General features: G+C 45.9%; 1 protein-coding gene across 1 annotated transcript; it reads right to left on the bottom strand.

Annotated features, from left to right (window-relative positions):
• Positions 1-6,543: 6,543 nt before the first annotated feature.
• Positions 6,544-17,607, bottom strand: LOC102266397 (cationic amino acid transporter 3-like). The gene is given in 15 exon segments (XM_014476362.2): positions 6,544-6,593; positions 7,791-7,828; positions 11,469-11,553; positions 11,719-11,827; positions 12,231-12,397; positions 12,594-12,781; positions 14,183-14,285; positions 14,391-14,435; positions 14,438-14,514; positions 14,681-14,903; positions 15,051-15,163; positions 15,371-15,548; positions 16,400-16,558; positions 17,126-17,182; positions 17,185-17,607. Coding segments are annotated over 15 exon segments (1,902 nt in total). The 5' UTR covers positions 17,495-17,607.
• Between the last annotated feature and the right edge of the window lie 643 nt (positions 17,608-18,250).

Here is an 18,250-nt window from a genome sequence, read left to right as displayed (position 1 = left end):
TTCAAGAAGTGGCCATAAAGACATGGAAGCAACTGAAATGTCTTTCATGGATGAGTAGATAAGTGTGGTATATATGTCCAGTGGAATATTCCTCAGCCACTAAAAAGAACGGTACTGTCGTTTGCAGCAACGTGGATGGATTGGCAATGGCGCCCACTCCAGATTTTTGAAAATCCCATGGACGGAGGAGCCTGGTGGGCTGCAGAAATGGAAAGATGAATATTAAATTGGTATCACATATATTTTGATCATTAAAAATAATGCACTCCAAATCTCTGCAAAACAATCACAAACACAGAAAACAACATATATGGTTAGCCAAAGCAAGTAAGGCAGAAATGGAAGGACAAAATTCATTGCTTGGGATTAAAAGATACAATAATATATAAAATAAATAAACACAGAAATTTACTATATAGTTATAACAGTAACCATTAGGAATCTGGGATAATGAAAAAGAACTGTAAAAATGGAGATAGATATATTTATATTTGAATCACTGTATTTTTGTCTTTTAATACTATAAACTAGAATAACGTTGTAAATCAATGTAGTCACGTAAATCGTTTCCGACTCTGTCACCTGAAATACCCCATGAACTATACAGTCCAGTTAAAAAAGGAAATTCTCCAGACCAGAATACTGGCGTTGGGGCCTTGACGTCTGTCGTGTTGGGGTCTTCCAACCCAGGATCGAACCCAGGCCTGACATTGCGGTCGGATTCTTTACTAGTTGAGACCAGGGAAGCCCTATAAATCAACTAGACTTCAATTTAAAAAAAATTACAGGAAACACCTGGTTAATTTCCCTTCCTCAAGATGCAAGCCCGGCTGTGTCCGCGCCTGTTGTGTTGGAGCGCCCTCTCGTGGTGACAGAAGTCTTCTGCAGTCTCGGGCCTGTGGTGGCTCGGTGCCCTGAGACAGAGGTCAGAGGTCCCTGTATAACATTAAAACAGGGGCACTCTTCATAGTCCCCGTGGAAAATAATTCAAAATTTTATTAGCACCATCTATGGAAGCTCCAAATTGAAAAAAAAATTCCCTTGCTTAATGGAGAACTGAGCAACGAAGATACGATTCTTTCTGATTTGCAGGTACTTTAACTAGGTAAGTTAAGCCTCCATCTGCTCATATGCAAAAGCTGACCCTTAGATTCCCTCGTGTTTCATCAGATCTCTTGAGCGCTTTCAAGTGTGGGGCGTTAGCGGGGTATCAGGAGGGCTAGCACGGGTCCCAAGGCTCTTAAGTACTCACTTTGAACGTAGAATTCCTTTTTTTTTTTAATTAACAGAGTAGTCACTGTTCAAGCTTTATTTATTGTTTTAGTTTCTAAAACTAGCTGGATGGGCAGTTTGTCTACATGCACATTCTTTCTCAACTTTAGCGTTTCCAAAATTGGGTTGCATGTTGTCACAGAAGGCACCTTACTATTGGGGTTCAAGAATTGGCCATAAAGACATGGAAGCAACTGAAATGTCCTTCATGGATGAGTAGATAAGTGTGGTATATATGTCCAGTGGCATATTCCTCAGCCACTAAAAAGAACGAAGTACTGCCGTTTGCAGCAACGTGGATGGACCTAGTGGAGAAGGCAATGGCGCCCCACTCCAGCACTCTCGCCTGGAAAATCCCATGGACGGAGGAGCCTGGTGGGCTGCAGTCCATGGGGCCGCGAAGAGTCGGACACGACTGAGCGGCTTCCCTTTCACTTTTCATTTTCATGCATTGGAGAAGGAAATGGCAACCCACTCCAGTGTTCTTGCCTGGACAATCCCAGGGACGGGGAGCCTGGTGGGCTGCCTGTCTAGGGGGTCGCACAGAGTCGGACACGACTGAAGCGACTTAGCCTAGAGATTTTCATAGTAAGCGAAGTAAGGCAGAAATGGAAAGACAAATATTATATTGGTATCACATATATGTGTGATCTAAAAAATAATGCAAATAATCTCTGTACAAAACAGAGTCACAAACACAGAAAACAACATATGGTTACCAAAGGTGGAAATGGAGGGAGGGACACATTAGGAATCTGGGATTAGCAGACACACAATACTGTACATAACATGGAGATGAAGAGTTTACTCTATAGCACAGTGGCCTGTATTTAATGTCTTTTAATAATCCTATAATTAAAAAGAATAAAATATGAAAGAGTACATATATGTAAACACGTAAATGTGAATTAACCTGCTGTCACCTGAAATACCACAGTATTGTGTATCAACTACATTTCAGTTAAAAAAGGAAATGTATTGGCAACAGGCGTTAGTTTCCCCTCTTCTTGGCGTTAAGGCGGGCTTTGCTGACGTCTGTCGTGTTGGCGCGCCCTCTGGTGGCAACAGGAGTTCTCTGCAGTCTCAGGCCAGGCCAGGCTTGGCGCCCTGAGATAGCGGTCACAGGTCCCCCTATAAAACTCAAAAAAGCCCACCAGGGAAGCCTTATAAATCAACTATACTTCAGTTAAAAAAATTACAGGAAACACCTGGTTAATTTCCCTTCCTCATGATGCAAGCCCGGCTGTGTCCGCTCCTGTTATGTTGGAGCGCCCTCTCGTGGTGACAGAAGTCCTCTGCAGTCTCGGGCCTGTGGTGGCTCGGTGCCCTGAGACAGAGGTCAGAGGTCCCTGTATAACATTAAAACAGGGGCACTTTTCATAGTCCCCGTGGAAAATAATCCAAAATGATCGCTCCCATCCTAGAAGTCTCAAAATTAAATAAATTTCTCTTGCCCTAATCGACTGTTAGGCAATTAGGTAAAAATTTTCTGATTTGCAGGTACTATTCACTAGGTAACTAAAGCCTCTATCTGCTCTTATGTAAAAGCTGACTCCTAACTTGCCTCGTGTTTCATCAAATCTCTTGAGTACCTTCAGGTGTGAGACATTACAGAGTTATCAGGAGGGCTAGCACTGATCCTGAGTCTTAAGTACTCACTTTGAATCGTTAAATTTTTCCTAACACTAACTGGATGGAAAGTTTTTCTGCAAGCATAATTTTTTTCAACTTCAGCATTTCTAAAATTGGGATGCGTGTTGTTACTCAACGCATGTAAACATGGGGTTCAAGTATGAGTGGCCATAAAGACATGCAAGCAACTGAAATGTCCTTCGTAGATGGATAGATAAAGTGTGGGACTTCTCTCGTGGTTCAGTGGTGAAGAACAAGCCTTCCAACGCAGGGGGAGCAGGTTTGACCCCTGGTCAGGGAATTAAGATCCCACGTGCCACTGGGCAAGTAAGACCTGACCCGACACAATCAACAGTAAATAAATAAATAAAAAGAAAGGGTGGAAGTAGCTCAAAGATTTAGAAAGTCCCAGACACCCCAAAGGATCAAATAAGCCAAATGGATGTGCTTGTTTTCACTGAAGACACTCAGTCATATTTTCAGTCCATTTCAAACTCTTGAATATTTTCCCTTAGGCTTACACTTTTGATTTCTTACCAGACACCATAGAGTGAGTTCTAAACGGGAGATGAAGAAGAGAATGTGGGCAGTGTGATTCAGGATGGCTCACCAAATATGACCATATTCCAATCAGCAAAGTGGAAGAGATAGGAACCAGGGAAGAAGCTTTCTTTTTAAGGGATGAACTTGGAGCAGGCAAGACACTGCAGCCCACACCTGATTGGCTAGAACCTGTTCAAGTGGCCATACCCACCTGCAAAGGATGCTGGGAAATGTAGTATTTATTCTGAGTAGCCAGGTACCCACCTAAGATAGAACATTTTCAGGAAGCAAATAGGTAGAGGACAGCCCTCATTGTCTGTAATATATTGCTAAGAATCAATTCCCCCAAATGATGATTGATTGAGATTTTATATGTATATGTATTTGCCTGCAATGCAGGAGACCCAGGTTCGATCCCTCGGTGGGAAAGATCTCCTGGAGAAGAGAATGGCAACCCACTCCAGTATTCTCGCCTGGAGAATTCCATGGATAGAGGAGCCCGGTGGGCTGCAGTTCATGGGGTTGCAAAGAGTTGGACACAGCTGAATGACTAACATATTTTCACATACATATACATATTTTGCTGTACTGCATGGCAAGTGAATTTCCCTGACCAGGGTCTTAACTACTGAATCACCAAGGAAGTCCTTTCTAAAAAAAGTTTTTAGTTTTTTGGCCATGCCTTATGGCATGTGGGATCTTAGTTCCCTGACCAAGTGTTGAACCCGAGCCCTCCGCGTTAAGTGTGGAGCCCTAACCACTGGACTGCCAGGGAAATTCTACCACTGATCACTTAAAAATGTTTTTTCACCAAGTAAGTCCTGATTGAGATATTTTTGGAAAAAAAGAGATGTAGCCTGGTGGCTGAAAATTTACACACACCCACTCTAGGGGATTTTAATACTATCCATAGACTATCACTCTGGTGATTATTACAGAGCTAAAACTTGGACATGCAAGAGGAATAAATAAATACCAATTCCCTAAGTCCAGTGATTTTTTTTTTGTTTATTTGTTTATTTTGGACTCATCATTCTACTGAAAAACAAGTGAGAGAATAGAAAATTAAATTATGGAGACTGGTCATTTTCCATTCTTTTTGTCAGGTCCTAGTTACGGCGTGGGAGAGCTTTCGCTGTGGCGTGTAGGATCTAGTTGCCTGATCAGGGGTTGAACCAGGGCCTCCTGCACCGGGATGCACAGAGTCTTAGCCTCCGGACCACCAGGGAAGTCCCCATATTCCATTCTTTGGGGGGAAGTGACAAGGGTGGGAAAAAGGCAACTCTCCCCACAACTTTAGCCCCTACACGCATTCCCTCGAGCAGAGTTTGAAGGAAATTGAGTTAATCAGTCCCTTAGGGATAATTAGAAGTTTTCAAAGTTTTCTGGGTCCCTGAGGCATGACCCGGGAAAAGGCAACGGCACCCCACTCCAGTACTCTTGCCTGGAAAATCCCATGGACGGAGGAGCCTGGTGGGCTGCAGTCCATGGGGTCACTGGCAGTCGGACACGACTGAGCAACTTCACTTTCATGCACTGGAGAAGGAAATGGCAACCCACTCCAGTGTTCTTGCCTGGAGAATCCCAGGGACGGGGGAGCCTGGTGGGCTGCCGTCTATGGGGTCGGGCAGAGTTGGACACGACTGAAGTGACTTGGCAGCAGCAGCAGCAGCAGAGGCATGACCCACAGGTGCCGGGGTCCAGCCTCGGCTGATCCAGCGTATTCGAAGCGGGGACGGCGTCGGCGAGGGTCAGGGTACAATAGCTTCAATTAGATATTAATTAAAGATATTAAGAGTAATAGAATAAGGATAGCTCAGTAGGAAAATTCAGTGGAGAAAAGAGGCTGAGTGGCTTGGTTTACTCGGGAGACCAATAAAACTTCAAGACAAGAAGCTTGCACCACTTACGTAGGCCACAGGCGTCCTTCCGTTCTCCCGAAGGAGAGGAGACACTGAGGCCTCCCCGGTCGGATCTTAGAAGCCCAGGCATAATTAGTAAGCATGGCGGGTTCCGCACTCCAGATGGAGACTCAGCCAGAGTGAGAGAGAGAGCGACATGGGGAGACCAGTATTTCGAGAAACTGATCCCAATTCTTTATTTTCCATGATCTACTTTTATACACTGAGATGTTATCCAAAAGTCACGCGGGGTCAGCAGTCCTGACTTTTGTCAAAGTCAGGTGTTTCATACAAATGTATACAGAGATCTTAGGGGTGTTACATCATCTTCTGGCCAGGGGGCCTGCTGACAATTTATGACCCTCTCCTTGTGACAGTGGTCAGTCAACCAGAACACTTTTTTCTCCAAGGGTGATTATTCTTAAAACAGACGCCACCCAAATAAAGTTACATTCCTATAGGGTGAGGGTGTAGTGGGTTTTAGTTAAGGAAAGAATTTACTTAGCCTAAGGTCTAACGTGATTAATATCAAAGGTTAATACTTATTTCTTCTATATATTCATTAATGTGTGTAAGGGCAGGGGAGACTTAGCAACAAACATTGGCTCAACAAATGAAAAACCCTTCACCAATACAATTTCTAATCAGCCCATTATACTTATACTAATAGTTTTCTAACTTTTCTAAGGAACCTATTTTTAGAAGGTTTAAAGCATCTCGTGCCTCTCACGGTTGGGAGGCTGTGAGCAATCACATGTGGCCGGACAAGCCTGTCAGGCAGGCTAGAGAACCTTCAGAGGAGTTTGTAGGTTAAAACACTCTTGTCACGCCCAGGAGTTTTGATTAACTGGAGCTCTAGGTTAACTCCTTCTCTGAAAGAGGTGGTGGGGGACAGCCCCCCATAAAGTCAGAGGTGTAGGTGAGAGCACAAAGTAGCAAAGTAGGCAGGCTCTGGTTATGGGGGTAGATGCTCGAGGATTTCCAGGGGGACACCTGAGGCTCCATCCCGCCTTTTCGTATGTCGAGCCTCCTTCCTCATGACCTTTGTCACGGGCGGAGTACCTCACTCTGGCCCCCAACACACAGGGAACCCCCTGGAGGTACTGGGGAAGAAAACAGAGGTAAAAAATCACTGCCTTTCCATTTGCATCACTGTCCCTGGGAAGACAAGATGCTTAATCACCTCCCCAGACGCCTACTTCACCTTGTCGCCCTGATCACAAACATTCACTGACCCCTGGCTACCTGTGGCAACCACCCGTTTTAGGAATTCCGGTGGAATAACAGGTTCACGATTTACTCTCTCTCCTGCTTTTGCAACTCTTTTATCCCCCTAATCAATCCAGACCAATAATAATCATTTTGAAAAATCCTTCGAAACTTACCTTGAGACACCCACCTACAACATTTTGTGATTTTCACGGTGGTACTAACCCACGATGAACAGGCCCTAACAAGAAGAGGAGGCTGGAATGCACACAGTACGTACAGACTCTGAGGGGTGCGAGAGTCAGTAAATACAAGGCGCCTGAGAAAATGGGACCGAGATGGACTGGAAGATGCTACGCCGCTGGCCGTGAGGATGGAGGAAGCGGCCACTGGCCAGTAGCTTCCAGCAGCTGGAAAAGCCAAGGACCAGTTTTTCTCCTAGAAGCTCCAGGGGGGTGTGTGGTCCCGCCAACACCTTGGTTTCAGCCCGGTGACACTGGTTTTGGACTGCTGGCCTCCAGAACCATGAAAGAATAACTTTATTATATTTTGTAATTTTTCTTTTCTTTTTTTTTTTATGAAAGTATAATTGATTTACAATGTGTTAATTTCTGCTATAGCAAAATAGTCTCTTAATGTTCTTTCCCACTACGGTTTGTCATAGGATAGATATTCTAAAAATGTACGTATTTATTTTTGACAGCACTGAGTCTTTGTTGCTGCCCAAGCTTTCTCTAGCTGCAGTGAGTGGGGGTACTCTTCGTTGCGGGGCATGGGCTTTTCCTTGCGGTGCTTCTCTTGTGGAGCACCGGCTCTAGGGCACGTGGCTTCAGCAGCTGCAGCACAGGGCTCCGTAGTTGCGGCTCCAGGGCTCTAGAGCGCAGGCTCAGTAGTTGTGGCCCAGGGGCTTAGCTGCCCTGTGGCATGTGGGATCTTCCTGCACCAGGGATCGAACTCATGTCTCCTGCATTGCAGGATTCTTTACCACTGAGCCACCAGGGAAGTCCGGTCATAGGATATTGAATGTAGTCCTCTGCACTGTAGAATAGGACGTTGTTGTTTATCCAGTCTATATATAAAAACTTAAATTTTCTTTTTTTTTTTAATTTTAATTTTTAAACTTAAAAGGCTGCACTGGGTCTGAGTTGCAGCACACGGGCTCTTTAGTTTCAGCATGCAATCTTTGTTGCAGCAGGTGGGATCTGGTTCTCTGACCAGGGATTAAACCTGGGCCCCCTGCACTGGGAGTGTGGAGTCTTAACCACTGGACCACCAGGGAAGTCCCTGAAATTTCTGTTGTTTTCAGGAAAGCTATCTGGCTGGCTGGAGCTGAAATAGGGACACGAATAAAATTCAAGCCCTTGTCCAAGAAAAAGAAAAGACACCTACATATAGCAAATTTCAGATTAGTGATGAACATTAAGATATATTTTTTATACATAATACTTTATAGGTGTACAGATTTTATGTGTATTAATTACATATATATTTTAATATGTATACACAATACACCGTTACAGGCGTATGTCATTTATTTCTGCTTTGCACACGCTGCATTTTTTTGCAAATTGAAGTTTCGAGGCAACACTGGGTTGTCAGATGATGGTTAACATTTTTAGCAATAAAATGTTTTTGGCTGTTCAGCTTGTGGGATCTTAGTTCCCTGTCCGGGGATCGAACCTGGCCCTGGCTGTGACAGCACTGAGTCCTAACCAGCGGACTGCCAGGGACTTCCCAACAATCAAGTCTTTTTAAATGAAGGGATGTATATTGTTTTTTAAAACAGAATGTCCTAGTACACTGAATAGACTGCAGTGTACTTTTATGTACTTTGTACTTTTGTGTGCACTGTGAAACCACAAAAATTGTGTGTGACTCCCTTTATTGCCATATTCTATTTATCATGGTGGTCTGGAAGCAAACCAGCGATATCTCCAGGGTACGCCTGTATTAACTCTCCACTTTGGGTCATATTATTTAATTGTTATAAAGAGTGAACCATTTTTCCCACACTCTGGTTTTGGCTGACTGCGTTCTCGGTTGAAATCTGAATCTATCTCTTGTGTCTGTCATGAGCTATCGTTGATCTAGAAACTTGACTACATTCTGGTCAGCTTTTATCAAGTCTCTTTCATGGGCAGTGTTCTGCATTGCCTATCACAGCGCATTGGGTATTAACGGCCCAGGATATCCAGTTGTCTCACATCAGTAAGGGAGGAATGATGATCAGGTGATGCCAACCTGTTCCTCCTAAGTTTCACCTAACAGTTCCAGTTTTCATTCATTATATCCTAACCCTGTAATTTCGTCCAACTCTTTGCAAGTCTATGAACTGTAGCCCACTAGGCTCCTCTGGACTGTCCATGGAATTCTCCAGGTAAGAATACTGGAGTGGGTTGCCATTTCCTCCTCCGGGGAATCTTCCTAACTCAGGGATCGAACCTGGGTCTGCTGCATTGCTGGCAGATTCTTTCCTGTCTGAGCCACTGGGGATGCTGAAGCTGAAGCTCCAATACTTTGGCCACCTGATGCGAAGAACTGACTCATTGGAAAAGACTCTGATGCTGGGAAAGATTGAAGGCAGGAGAAGAAGGGGACGACAGAGGAGGAAATGGTTGGATGGCGTCACCGACTACAGGGACATGAGTTTGAGCAAGTTCTAGGAGTTGTTGATGGACAGGGAAGCCTGGAGTCTATGGTTGCAGAGTCGGACATGACTGAGCGACTGAACTGAACCCTGTAATTTCAGTAGAACTTGCCACTAATTCTGTTAATCCTCCTCCATCTACTTTTTAATTCATCTGCTAGCTTTGCTATATTGTTTCTTGACTGCCATACCCTCTTCACTCTAGTGCTGCTGTTCATTCTCACAAACAATACTTCATTATTACCAACATCTTCAGTGTCTATAATGTTGATTCCGTGCATTCTGTTCTGCAGCAACAACTTTTTATCTTTCTAGTTTAACTTTGTTTTGGCCACATTGTATAGTATGTGGGGTCTTAGTTCCCCAACCAGGGATCAAACCTGTGCCCCCAGCAATGGAAGCAGAGAGTCTTAACCACTGGACCTCCAGGGGAGCCCTAAGTAAAGTTGCCCAGTCGTGTCCAACTCTTTGTGAGCCTGCTGCTGCTGCTAAGTCGCTTCAGTTGTGTCTGACTCTGTGCGACCCCATTGACGGCAGCCCACCAGACTCCCCTGTCCCTGGGATTCTCCAGGCAAGAATACTGGACTGGGTTGCCATTTCCTTCCCCAAAGCATTAAAGTGAAAAGTCAAAGTGAAGTCACTCCAGGCTACAAATGTAGCCTACCAGGCTCCTCTGTCCATGGGATTTTCCAGGCAAGAATACTGGAATGGGTTGCCATTTCCTTTTCCAGGGAATCTTCCCAACACAGGGATTGAACCCGGGTCTCCTGCATTGCAGGCAGATGCTTTACCGTCTGAGCCACCAGGGAAGCCCTCAGTCAGTTAGTTCAGTCGCTCAGTCGTGTGTGACTTTTTGTGACCCCCATGAATCACAGCACACCAGGCCTCCCTGTCCATCACCAACTCCCAGAGTTTACCCAAACTCATGTCCATCGAGTCGGTGATGCCATCCATCCATCTCATCCTCTGTCGTCCCTTTCTCCTCAGGCCCCCAATCCCTCCCAGCATCAGGGTCTTTTCCAATGAGTCAACTCTTCGCATGAGGTGGCCAAAGTATTGGAGTTTCAGCTGTAGCATCAGTCCTACCAATGAACACCCAGGACTGATCTCCTTTAGGATGGACTGGTTGGATCTCCTTGCAGTCCAAGGGACTCTCAAGAGTCTTCTCCAACACCACAGGGAAGTCCTATATATCTATATATAACGTCCCTTTATATCTTTTAGTTCTACCCAACTGTAACCATTTATCTATAAACCATTACTTCCTACTCCCTTCCCCCACCTCTGGCAATGCAGGAGTTTTCTTTTTTTTTTTTTTTTCCAATTAAGAACTTTTTGTCATCAACTTTATTGTGTGACTGTAGGGGTCTGTGATGACAGAAAAGTAAAGAAAAATGATCATTTAAACCATGTTAAACTAAATCTCAGTAAACCTGGGGAACAGATAAATGATCATTTTCTCTTACCCTGATTAAATGTTCCTTTATTTATCTCTTTTTATTCTTTTTCTCAAAATCTACTTTGATATTAATATAGCTACCATAGCTTTTTTGTGTTACTCTGTACAATGTATCTGTTCCCTTCCTTTTACTTTCAACTTATTAGTTAATTAGTGTTAGTAGGTCAGTAGTGTCTGACTCTTTGCAACCTTGTGGACCATAGCCCGCCAGGCTCCTCTGTCCGTGGAATTCTCCAGTCAAGAACACTGGAGTGGATTGCCATGCCCTTCTTCAGGGGATGTTCCTGACCCAGGGATTGAAGCTGGGTCTCCTGCATTGCAGGAAGATTCTTTACCATCTGAGCCACCAGAGCAGCCCTTTCCAACTTAATGGTGACCTAATATTTAAAGGGCAACTCTTGACACAATACACAGTTACCTGTGTTTCCTTCTCCTGTGCCCATCTCTGTGTTCTTGCTGGAAATGGGTACAAGGAGTTGTTTCTCATGTGCCAGGTTAATATTTTATTTCTTCCCCTGGTTGCTGGTTACTGTTGTACTTTGTGAAAATCCATCTTGCTGCACACTTATGAAGCACACACTTTTCTGTGTGTATGTTATGGTTTTAAAAGTCTACTTAAAACTTAACATAAAAGTCATTTTGTCCACTGGCAATGAATACGTGGCTCCAAATGCATTTCACCCTCACACTCCATTGAGGCTCACAGTGCCCCTTGAACCAGCAGACCCTCCAGTGCATGGAGGGATTCCAACAGTATCTGTTTCCTGTGGTTAAGATGACTCAGCACCAGGGATGTTTTTCTCAAGTCTGGGGAGCGGAGGCTGGTGGCTGTGGCTCGTTGTTCTCCTCCAAGCTGTGTCGGATCCCGTACCCAAAGTATATGACAAATCCTAGCAGGGAAATGAGACGATGAGAAGGGAAGGAAAGTGCTCACCCCACTTAGAAATGCCCAGTAGGCCTTCTGTTATGGTGTCTGACAGTTTAAGGCAGAGGCAGTAGGAAGAGGACTGGGTTTAACCCCTCAAGGAGACTCTTTATCCCAGAAAATCACTTACCAATCACCATCCAGATGCCAAATAGGGCCCAGGTCACAGTGGTCATCCTCATCATAGAGTAAATGTTCACAAAGGTGCTCACCAGTGGGAGGACAGGCAGAGCAGGGACCTGTGGGCAGAGTCAGTTCATCCCTGAGCACAGCCCAGACGTCTGAAAGGGACACCCTACCCCAGTGGGGAGGAAGACAGTCCTATTCAGGCTGTGCGCTCAGTGTCTACTGAGAGGGGGTTTGTAAAGCACTGAGTGTGGATCAGGGAAGAGTCCACTGTTTTAGCAAGCCCTCCCCCTTCCCTGGTCCAGCATAGAGTGTTCAGACCTCAAAGACTGCAGACTTCATCCACTCAAGGTGGACAGTTTGGGGACATATAATAACCTACTTTTTTTGGGGCGGGGCATGTCATGTGGCTTGTGGGATCTTAGTTCCCTGACCAGGGATTGAGCCTGGGCCCAGGGCAGTGAAGGCACAGAGTCCTAACCACTGGACCACCAAGGAACTCCCAAGATCACCTACCTTAAAATAAAGAGGAGAGGGGTCCTGGGGCTGCCTCCAGATGATGACCGTGACCCCAGTAATGAGCAGCAGCAGCAGCACAGCCACTGTTGTGAGCACGGGGTCTCCAGAGAACACACGTCTGGGCCACTGGGCCAGGATCAGGCTCAGGATGGTCAGCAGGAGAACTGCAAGGGCCAAGGTGGAGGAGAACAGGCTGGACCCAGAAGACAAAGACGTCAGGACCTTGGGTCACATCCCTTCCCAGGCTGCCCACCTCAGGAAGGGCCATCATATCTCCAAGACTCCTCAACTGACAAAATACACACTCCCACCCATCCCGTCAATATCAGAATATGACCAAAGAGAAATTCCACTGCTCACCAAGCACGAAGGCACACCCATAGACAATCTGGCCATATTTCTGTGTGAGGGTGGTGCTGGTAGGGAACCACAGACTCTTCAGGATGTTTGAGGTTGCTGCTTCAGGTACAGAGTCCAAAGGACTTCCTTCAGCTTCAGGCTCCATCTCAATTTCCTCCTCTGTATTCTCCTTCAGGTGTGACTGGTACCTGAATATGAGATATTAAGGCAATATTAACAAGGGACAATGGCACCCCACTCCAGTACTTTTGCCTGGAAAATCCCTTGGGTGGAGGAGCCTGGAAGGCTGCAGTCCATGGGGTCGCTGAGGGTCAGACACAACTGATCGACTTCACTTTCACTTTTCACTTTCATGCATTGGAGAAGGAAATGGCAACCCACTCCAGTGTTCTTGCCTGGAGAATCCCAGGGACGGGGGAGCCTGGTGGGCTGCCGTCTATGGGGTCGCACAGAGTCGGACACGACTGAAGTGACTTAGCAGCAGCAGCAGCAAGGGACTGGTTCAAAATTGGGAAAGAAGTACGTCAAGGCTGTATATTGTCACCCTGCTTATTTAACTTCTATGCAGAGTACATCATGAGAAATGACGAGCTCGATGAATCACAAGCTGGAATCAAGATTGCCCAGAGAAATATCAACAACCTCAGATATGCAGATGATAGTATTTTAATGGCAGAAAGTGAAGAGGAGATAAAGAGCTTCTGGATGAAAGTGAAAGAGGAGTGTGAAAAACTTGGCTTAAAGCTCAGTATTCAAAATACTAAGATCATGGCATCTGGTCCCATCACTTCATGGCAAATAGATGCGGAAAATGTGGAAACAGTGTTAGATTTTATTTTCTTGGGCTCCAAAATCAATGTGGCCAGTGACTGCAGCCATGAAATTAAAAGACATTCGCTCCTTGGAAGAATAGCTATGACAAACCTAGACAGTATATTAAAAAGCAGAGACATCACTTTGCTGACAAAGGTACATATAGTCAAAGCTATGGTTTTTCCAGTAGTCGCATATGGATGTGATAGGTGGACCATAAAGAAGGCTGAGTGCTGAAGAACTGATGCTTTTGAACTGTGGTGCTGGAGAAGACTTTGAGAGTCACTGGGACTGCAAGGAGATCCAATCAGCCAATCCTAAAGGAAATTAACCCTGAATATTCATTGGAGAGACTGATGCTGAAGTTGAAGCTCTAATACTTTGGTCACCTGATGTGAAGAGCTGACTCAATGGAAAAGACCATGATACTGGGAAAGATTGAGGGCAGGAGGAGAAGTGGGTGACAGAGGATGAGACGGTTGGATGGCATCCCTGACTTGATGGACATGAATCTGAGCAAGCTCCAGGAGATAGTGAAGGACAGATAAGCTTGGCATGATGCAGTCCATCGGGTGGCAAAGAGTTGGTCAAGACTTAGGGACTGAGCAACAACAAGGTAATATTAACAGCAGCCCCTACTCAGCCAACATTACATAGCCTATGCCACCACTTTCTTGTCTTAAATCTAGAAGGACATTTAGAAAGCAGCATGAAGGCAGAAGGTGATTCATCTCCATGAGTCCAAGGCCCCCGGTCAAGGTGTAGTGGAGTCTTACCTGAGGACAAGGACGGAAAATGCCATGAGAGTGTAAGCAAGCAGGGTCACAACTGACAAGAAGTCCACAAGATCACTGAAATCGAAGAGTAATGCCATGACCCCTAGAATGGAGGGCACAATCAAGATGGAAGGAGGGAGCGAGAAACCACTGGAAATATCCAAGTTAAAAATGTCAATCAAGGAAGGAGTGGGTTTTGTTTATTCACCTGCGAGGTTTCCGGAAGACATGATGGCCATGATGGGGGCGCCTGGGCAAGTCCCCAGAAAAGGAGCCCATCCTCTGCCATCGCGTAGATCACCTGAGACATGGGGAACATGGCACTGTGGAGTCTGGAAGAGAAAGTGGGAGCGTGTGTGAGATGGTGCAGAAGCAGGAGAGACCAGGGTGTCTGCTCCCTGGTCTACACGGGGTAAGGTGCCTTTCCATCTGGTTTCTCAATCCCAAGGGATGGGACTGGCATCTGACAGGAGATGGGGAGAAAGCCAAGATACTGACCTGTACGTAACAGCACAAATGATGCCGACACTCAGGACGTATCTGGCAGAAATCCGCCCACTGTGCAGAAATGTCTGTGATAAGAGGTTGTCAGGCTGAATCTGGTAGTAGGGCAGGATGAGTGTGAGGGATGCTGAGACACCGAAATAGGCCAAAAAACAGACGAAGATGGAGAACGTGATGCCCACGGGGATGGACCACTGAGGATTCAGGGCTTCTTCGCCTGCAGGTTGAGAGGAAGTACTGGGTCAGGGATATGCACTGGGGTGAAAGCGCAAAATCCCCTTTCCTCTGTAACCTCCAAGTGATACCTGTGTCCAAGGGCAGCCTAGGCTGTGGCCCAGATGGGGACACACAGGGCCCAGGTTACCTCTAGAGACAACGGCGTCAAAGCCAACAAATGCATAGAAGCATAGAACCGCTCCGTGGAGAACCCCATCAAAGCCAAAAGGCACAAACCCTCCAGAACCCAGAGGGCCCAACCTATGGTGAGAGAAGGAATGAGGAAGAACATGGGGGAGGTTGTTCAGCCATCTCTGAGCTCCTTGGTTAATATCATGAGTCCTGGGCTCCAACATGCCATTAACTGAGTCTGTCAGTTCAGATCTCTGTAGTCCCCACCAGAGTCGCAGCTCTGCATAAACCATCCCCCACACCGAGCATTAGAATGGCCCAAGGTACCCTCCTAACCTCGCGGTGCCACTGGATTCAGACGTGTTCCGTGTGTAGTCCTGTTCCGTGAGCTGCCAATTGTGCAGGCCTCCCTTAATGAAGCCCGAGAGGATGATGAAGCTTTGAACCAAAATGTTGATGCCTGTGAACACTTTGTTAAACAGGGCTGAGTCACGAACCCCCAGCACCTGTAGTCCTGTGGAAAAGTTGGGAAATGAGACATCCTAGGTAACTAAGTCCACAGACATGGAAAGTAGACCAGGGGTTGCCAGACTAGCTGGGGATTGAGACGGGGGAGATGGACAGTGACTGCTCAGTGGATACCGGGTTTCTTTTTCGTTGTGATGAAAATATTTGAAACTAGATGGAGGTGATTGTCATACAGCACTGTGAATGTACTAGACTAATTGCCCCTGACTTGTACGCTTTAAGGTGGTTCATCTCTAACTGTGGCCATTATCTCACGATACGCAGGTCTACCAAATCATGACGCCGTACACATCTTAATCAATGTTGCACGTCAATTATGTTTCAGTAAAGTTGGTAAAGAATCATAGATGGATAACTTTATGTTATATGAATTTCCTTTCAGTTAAAAACACGTCTTTGGTCTCAGTAAAGAGAAAGAAACATGTCAGTCTAAGTAATTCTAATAATCTAAATAATTCTCATGAGGGGATGACTTTATAATAATTCACACTAAGAAATAATTCCCCAGGGGACTGTTGGCAATGTCTGGAGACAGTCTGGAGGGTGGGAATCACCTGTATCTCGTGAATAAAGGCCAGTGGTGCTACTCAACACCTGACAATGATATTTAAAAAAAAACCTAAAATGTACAGGACATCTCCCCACACCAAGAATGATCCAGCCCAAAATGTCAGTGTCGCCAAGGGTGGGAAACATTGGCCGAGAGACTTCCTGTCTCTCGAATCCTAGACACTGCTTTTCAGTTCTAATCCCCTTCCATTTTGCTCCCCAGCTCCCCGGCCTTTCCCACCCCTCCACCCCGCGATCTTCCCCTCTGGTCACTGGGCCCGGTCTTACCCATGAACAGCAGCACCAGGGCCAAGGCCAGAAAGTCTGGGTACTTGGCCAGGAAGTGGGGCATGTGCAGAGAGAAAGTTCCTTGTAACGCCTGAGAGATGTGGTTCCCAATGAGGTTGTCAAAGATGTAGCTCCAGGCCCTGGCCAAAATGGTGGTGCCTGCAGTGGCAGAAGGAACAGACATTAATTGAACTCCTAATATGCACCATGAGATGAATTTTTGGGAAACAGACAAAACACCTAATCTGAAAATGTTTTCCACTCCCCCCTGCCCATGGGATCAGGAGAGAAGACCCAGATGATTCACAATTTAGGTCAACTATTTACTATGTGAAGAGGAAATCAATGTTATGTAAGAAAAGAAAACAGGGCAGTAAGAAATGGAGGGCTGGAAGATGAGGGTTGAATTTTTAAATTGAGGTGTAAGAGAACATCCCGTGAAGGCAACAACAGAGCAAAGACTTCAATATGGCGAAGGGATGAGCCTGCGGGCCATGCCTCCCCATCACGCGCTCCCTACAAGTCCCTTTCTTTCTGGATTCTTGGTCCAATTGTTTAAGGAAAGAAGGAGAGAGCTGAGTAGAATGAAACTGTGGGGTTTTCTTGCCACTGTTACCTCCCCCTGCAAGGTCAGTAAAAAAGTGCTCATGAATGAGCAAACACCCCAATCCCCACTTCTAGTTACCTAATCTCAAGCCGCACACCATGCTTATCCCAGTATCTCACCAAGGACTAAGGACAGGATGAGGTTCCAGCCAGTGATAAAGGCATACAGCTGACCCACGTGACATAGCAGTAGAGATACACAGAACCGGAGCGTGGTACCCAGGCCCATAACTTGGCATAGCAGAACCCTGACAGGAGAGAAAACAAGGCGGCCACCAAGAAGCAGATGACGATCGCTGGTCCAGTTATGTACTTGACCGTTTTACCAATCAGGATGTAGATGGCAGCTCTCAGGATCTTGCCTACACCCAAGATCACCAGGTCAAGGGTGTTCAGAGGAGTTCTGCGGCTCTCAGATTTCTCCTGGGGCTCCAGTGGCCGCCTGTGGACCAGCTTCCAACCGAACTGGTGAACGTACCGACACAACATCTAGACACAGCTGAGGAGGCTCCGGTCTGCTGAGGAAACAAGACACGAAGCCATCAGGAATGTCCATCCACTCTTGGACCTGGGAGTTGGGTTCTGTGAAGCAATGGAGTGATGGGGAGCTGGTGGTAATAGGACATAGGAGACAAGTTCTCTGCCTCTGAGCTCTGGTTTCGTCAAACGTAAAGAAGACCTTTAGTATGTTTCAAGAGAAGTGAGGGCAAGGGGAACATGACTCCCCAAAACGTCCCACTTTGACATGGGTATTGTTTTGGGCTGAAGGCAATTTAGACCCAGAAGACTCAGGAGAAGCTCCTTGCCTCTCTCTCAACTGCTCAAAAGAGGTATAGATTAGGGGACCTATGCCAGGAAGAGAGCTATTCCCAGAGAGAATTTTTATCTCAAAAAGACCTGGAGCAGCCAACATTTGTTCACCAAGCACTTGCTCTTCCCATCATCCTGTGACTTGTCTTCCTCCCCTTTGAACCCCCAGGCCCTGACCCCCTTCTCCTTAGATATAAGCTTCAACTGCTTGAATGTCTTTGGGCCTTAGAGTTTTTATCAGACTCGAATACATAGCAAATTAAACTCGTTCATCTGACTTATGTCAACTTGTTAGACTGGGCAAAGAGCCTAGAGGGAAAAGCTTTGTGCCCCTAGCGAATGAAAAGCTTCTAATGGTGCCTGGCACACTGTTAATTACATGCTTATTTTACAGGGTGATTTGAGTGGAGAAGAATGCTGATTTTTTAATTGAAA

This window comes from Bos mutus, chromosome 18, assembly GCF_027580195.1.
Source record: "Bos mutus isolate GX-2022 chromosome 18, NWIPB_WYAK_1.1, whole genome shotgun sequence".
Classification (NCBI taxonomy): Eukaryota; Metazoa; Chordata; class Mammalia; order Artiodactyla; family Bovidae; genus Bos; species Bos mutus.
The sequence above is the reverse complement of the archived record's forward strand: the minus strand, read 5'-3'. Positions and strand labels throughout refer to the sequence as shown.